The 6,211-nt window shown below is 31.4% G+C and overlaps 1 protein-coding gene across 1 annotated transcript; it reads left to right on the top strand.

The window, feature by feature from the left end:
• The first annotated feature begins 3,592 nt into the window (after positions 1–3,592).
• LOC134282341 (uncharacterized) lies at positions 3,593–5,817 on the top strand. The gene is made up of 2 exons (XM_062764746.1): positions 3,593–3,769; positions 5,097–5,817. The coding sequence occupies exons 1-2, from the start codon at positions 3,702–3,704 to the stop codon at positions 5,557–5,559; spliced, it is 531 nt and encodes a 176-aa protein (XP_062620730.1). The 5' UTR covers positions 3,593–3,701; the 3' UTR covers positions 5,560–5,817.
• The last annotated feature ends 394 nt before the right edge of the window (positions 5,818–6,211 follow it).

Raw genomic sequence — 6,211 nt, 5'->3', positions numbered from 1 at the left:
ATGTTTTCAATCTTCAATATGATGAAGAACATAGCCAAATGATTACAAAAATGATTAAAATATATACCTTTCCCTTCTAACTAATGAAAGATAGGCTATTTACCGATACTCATATTCTTGACCTTTTTGCACTAACACGGGATTTAATAATTAAATGACTTTTTGGGGTTACTTTCAGATTAAATATTTATCAGAAATTGTACTTTTACTTTAAAAAGATCATATTTAATAGAAAAATTGTAATCAAACACCAAGAATATGACTAGGTAACAAATAATTGTTAAAAGGAATGCACATCATTTCATTATAGATATCACAAAAATGTACACACGATCAAACGATCTACAACACGTACACACATTTCATCAAGATAGACTTAGACTGATTCCATCAAGATATTACACTATATACATGATATAGCTGGCAACTAAAGATTTCTTACGATTTATGCATTCCTTCAAAATGGTTACATACCATTCAAATTATTACGAAAGTTGTATGTACATTGTAATTTCATTACGCTAGACAGTCTTGGGTTTGTAAACTTCAGTCTAGATCTAGTAAATAAAAGGTGCCTACATATTTTCTCTTATTCCAGAAATATATTGCCATGATTAAGCATTATAAACCAAAAAATATATAAATTGAATTAAGATTATGTTGGCATGATTGAATTCTGTGAATTCCAAAATGCAGTATTTTCTACCATTTTTACTGAAGCTGTCAAGTACGGGTAAAAGTGGCATTGAATAAATTATGACGTCTTAATGGGTTAGCACAGGTTTAACACATTTACCAGTTATGATGTCATACGAAGTAGGCTCTACGTTAAAAGAAATGTAATGAATACTGTGTGCTAAATCAAAAGTTTATGTCTACATGTATAGTTTTTGCATTAGAATGACTGTGTATTTTACACTAGCCCTTAGCTTTACAGAGCATATTTTTAGGTCTTATACTTACCCCACCCCCTTTCGTATTTAGGAGGAAGTCGATATTGAACAAAGGCAAAAAAAAAACACCATACCTTTATTTTTCTATAAGAAGGAATTAAAAAAGCTAAAAATAAACTACTATTCTAGTAATTTTTAACTGTTACTTTGCCACAATACTTTCAAGTATACCTCCACCAACATTTAAAGTATGCTTTAATCATGGCGAAGTAAATTATGATATGATAGTACTTGTGTGAAGGCTTAACTTCATTTCAATATTTTATCTAGAGCCTCTTTCAGAATTATTGAAAGGTATAGAGTTTTATTTATATTTTTGCTTTTCATTTATTATTTTTTTTTTGTTTTGATTTAACGTAATGTTCTTTTTTTTTGGGGGGGGGGGGATTTTCTCCTCTTTCGTTGTCAAATAGGATTTGCCAAACTTAAACAAACTAAAAGTTGAAATGACGGAAAATTTAATTTTTCCTATTAAAGAGTATTTAAACCTGATTTTTGCATGGTTTGATTTCTAAAAACAAGTGGAATATCATTCTTTAAGCAAACATTATAAGGAGGAATATTAAAAAGAAATTTTATTTACTTGACAATTAAAGAATCTCTTTTCAAACACAATTTTAGCATTGAAAGACTACGTGAATCTCTTAATTATTTCATACGACTTTTTGTATTTTTCTGGTTACAGAAAATGTAAAAATAAGTTTCGCTGTAAAAAAGATATCAAAGAGTGTAAATTTATATCACTTTAAAGGGGGTCATTTTTCAATGGGGGTCATTATTTTATAGGACTAACATATAAAATAATGACCTCCTAGGACCCTTTTTCTACAAAAAATGATTTTTTTCTACGGGTGGGGGTCATTTTTTGTCGTTGAAAAATGACCCCCCGGTCATTATTCGATGGGGGTCATTATTCGTCTTTACACCGGCAGGAGATGCTCACTCGTTCATGGCACCTTATCCCATCTCCAATATATTAGAGGTCCGTGTTTGTTCTGCTTGTGGTTTTTATTGTTTTAAAGTTTAAGCTTGAATACTCTTTGCTATATCCATATATTTCATTTATCATGATAATCTATGTGTAAAATATTGTCTGCCTATTGTTTGATCATTTTAACAAAGAGGTTTGGATTATTTTTTATTCTTTTACGAGTTGCAGATCTGAAGAGGTATGAAAAACTGAGTAAAAAAAGGTCAGAAAATTTGTAATATATTCCTATGTGTTCTCTGATATTTGTTGTATATGAATAATCACGAGCTTTTTCTTTTAGAAAAGGATTTAATGGTCTTCCAACGCAGTCATTATTCTTGAAAAAGCTAATATTTCCATTTGCGATGACCCAGTATAAATAATGATTTCTCCCTGATAATTTTAACTGACAAAAAATTTATGACATCCTGGTAGGCTCTAAAAATATACAAGAATTACACGCGGATAATGCCTGGAAATTTTAACTGTTTGATGTGACGTTTAAGGCTTAGTTCTGTCTTTATGGAGAACAACCACACCCATAAAAATCTCGTGCATGTAAGACCGTTAAATGTATCCTAAGAGAATATTAAAAGGCATTGTTCCTTTTGCTCGTGTAACAAATTTTATACAATTTATTTTTTTAATGATAGATCTACATGATATAAAACACTGAAAGAAAAACCTAGTGAATTTAACTAGTGTGCCTCGTAAAGCGTTGGTCGTGATTAGTAAACTTTCGGTTTACTGGTTAAGTTAGTGAGTTGTGGGGGTCGTATAGATACTTAGATACCTAGTGAAAGTTATTTATCAATTCTACTAATTTACTAATCTTATCTAGTAAATATACCAATATCTGGTAAAACTACTTTTAAGGTAGTGATTGTATGGACAGTAAATTTACTAGTTTTCTTTGTGACTTTAACTAGCTATTTTTTTTTTACAGTGTAATGAAAAAGTGAATTATAACCTTTAAACGCATTTCAGTTCAATGTCATTTATTTGTTGAATCTTTTTTGTCCGTCGTCCAAACATCTCAATAGCCCCACGGCCGTAGATTAATTTCTGGTTTATATAGCCAAAGGTTTTCTTTTTGGAAGACCACCGTCATTGTTAACTTCTGTTACGTTTTCAGTAAATTATAAGTCATAAAAGCTGTAACCTATCAAGAAATTCTTGTTATTTATAAAATTGTAGATTTTCTAAGTATTTGGAGAATATAGATTATGCAAATTGTAATTCATTTTGGGGGCGTAAAATTTTCAATCGAAGCAACTCATTTCACTATAACATGATAAATCAATGATAAATCATGATAAATCAATATGACTTATTCAGAAGGGATCATTTTCCCTCACTCCTGTTTAAAAATAATCGGAATGATTTAGATAGATTTGCACCATACAAAACCACCACAATTATAACAACAACAACAAAATATATTTTGACGCATTTCTCATTTTTTGCCTTTTTGTAAAGGTCACCAGTAGGAAATGGAATATGTATTACGTGCAGTATTTTCTTACATGTAACAATAATTGAATCATTTTTATCATGATTTAATTTTTTTTATTTGATCCAATTCTGTTTACCTTTAGAGAGACAGCTGTAATTTATGATGACAATTCGTCATTGTTCTTATGAGACTTTTTAATACAAAATTGACATGAACTTGCATGACACCGCGACATATGAATAAGGCGCACGCCTTTCTCTCGTATAATTAATAAAATGTACTAAGGATTCATCATTTGGAACTGCCTTGAAAACAACACAATATGTGTAATTTTGTAAACATTATATTCCTTTTTCTTTCTTTTCTCCAACCTGTCCACTGTAAGCTTTGGTAAGTACGCTACTTTACTTATATTGAGTTTAATCTCTGTTTAATTAGGCAACTGGTGTTTTTAATTCTGAACAGATTTAAACTTATCTTTGATGTTAATGTCTACCCTCTAATGAGGACAAAACTATCTACTGAGGGGATAATTGGAAACTAACAGGTTGTATTTACTGTTGATTTGTTATAAGATTTTGAAACTATGCATTTAATGGGAAGAGATTTCTAGATTTTTTTCAATAGATAGACATTGTACAGTTGCATAAGCTACTAAGTTAATTAAAAAAAATAATTTTATTTATTTTCCTGAAGGAAAACGTAGAACTAAACCTCTCGAATGACTGAAAAAATAAATCATTGTGAATTTTCAGTTGTAAATCAAATCACACATAACCAAATAGCAAGCAATTTTAAAGACACTGTCTTTGTCTATTTCTTCAGTAAAAGTGGTTAAACAAGAAGTGACAACATTTTAACGTATGTTGACTCATACTTCATGTTCATGCATACTAGATTAGAAATGGCCATCATCTTGTCCTAATTACAATGATCATTTTGTTCATTAGGCATGACGTTTATTTTTATTAACGGGATGTAAATTATGATTTTTCCACCGTCTCTTGCTTAGACAAAAACGTCAAGGTGCACCAAGGGACGTCAATAAAAATTTGAATGTGTCTCGTCGTACGAAAGAACATGTCTGTCATCCAGTAAATACTATCTATCTGTAAGAAAATTCTAATATGATAATTAATAATTTCACCATAGAAAAATACTTTTTTTAGATATAAATTTAATTCTTTTCATTCCAGATTAATAAAATAAGGTAAAACGTTTGGTAAAAAAGAACCTTTTAATTTCATATTTAATGCAGAATAGCATTGTTTTGTAACAACAACAAAAATTAAAGTCTTAGATTAACATTTCCCTCCTTTTCATGGATAACAAATTCTAGGATATTTTTATAGCTTTTTATAATCAACGAGATAATTTTTGTTTTGATTGCCACAATAATATAAGCATATTCGAAAAAAAATGAAATGATTGCAGCAAAGAATACTTTCATTTTTATCGGCAAACACGTGATAAGTTAAAATGTTCAGGGTAAGGGTCCTGAAGGGAGCTTCTGTGGAATCAAATTTATGGCGGAAAAGTCTTGAAATTTTTAGAATGTAGCTACACCCTCGTTCATAAGAAACCTTATTCTCTTACTAGTCTGATCATGCTACATATTTCAGTAACTTATATATCTTTGACCGTTGCCGAGGCCCTATGTTCCACCAAAAACCAGAAGGAACCATGATGATGATGATTTATATCTATATCTTTTCAGTGACGGCAGGTATTTTGACATTGTGGGCCGGGTCGTGTTCGGAGAGGCCCGCGGTGAACCAATGGCGGCCAAGCTCGGGGTCGTCTACACGATGCTGAACAGAATGCGCCACGAAGCTTACCCCAACAACCTGTACTCCGTCATCTACGAGAGAATGACCACCGGGGACTACATGTTCCAGACTCTGAACGATGCCAATCACACGCTGGAGTGGCAACAGGCCAAAATCAATAGATATCCGGAATACGAGGACGTGTTTCAGGCGACAGTGGACGCTTTGTGTCGCTATAAATCTGATCCTACTACATGTGCGACAAACTTCTGCTCGACTGATCCGTGTCCTGCCACGGAATCTAATCCTTGGTGGCTTGCCACGAATAAAATACAATTAGGAAACCTATACTTTGTCTGTAGAGTGAGTGCTACGGCGTCTAGAAACTCTCGAGATCGAGGAAGAGGTTAAAGTGTTCGAAGTGTTCCCGAATCGTGAGACCTCTAGTGAACACCACTAAATATAGAAACAGAAACTTGTATATTTATGTATATTCGCCTCATCATTTATTGCGTTTTACGATAATGAAAAATAACAACAAAGCATACATTTACCTATTTTCGAAAAGTTGATTTTTCTATAAAAAGACAGGAATAAAATAAAGAATAAATGGATAGAGTTGTAGATAAGTAGAAAGAAATGGATGAATATCTGTAAAGTATAGCTTTATTTCATTTTTGTTATTTTTTATATGTACAATAATGTAATGCAGCTAAATACAGAAAAACAAATAAGTATATAATGAATTGTACGATAGTAATCAATTTTTATTCCCTGAAAAAATATTGCTGAAACCAGTGCCCAATGATCAACCAGTTCCCATGAAAAGGTCCACAAACTCTGCAAAGAAAGAAAATAAATTTACGTTCATCGATTCTTACTTTCAGGTGCCTAAAAAAACTAAACCAAAATGAGCAAACAAATACTTGATACTACCAAAACTCATAGCTTGCTTTAAGTTTCTAGTGTCTTTCATTTTTATTTGTCGTTTTGAAATGAAACATCGAGGTCAGTTTATTATTCAGTGTTTTTTAAATTCAATACTTTTTCTTTGCAATAAATG

The sequence above is a fragment of the Saccostrea cucullata genome, unplaced genomic scaffold (assembly GCF_032062105.1).
Source record: "Saccostrea cucullata isolate Sc308-1 unplaced genomic scaffold, CSIRO_AGI_Scuc_v1 ctg18027, whole genome shotgun sequence".
In the NCBI taxonomy this organism is placed as follows: Eukaryota; Metazoa; Mollusca; class Bivalvia; order Ostreida; family Ostreidae; genus Saccostrea; species Saccostrea cuccullata.
Note: the sequence above shows the minus strand (reverse complement) of the source record. Positions and strands in the feature narration are given on the sequence as shown.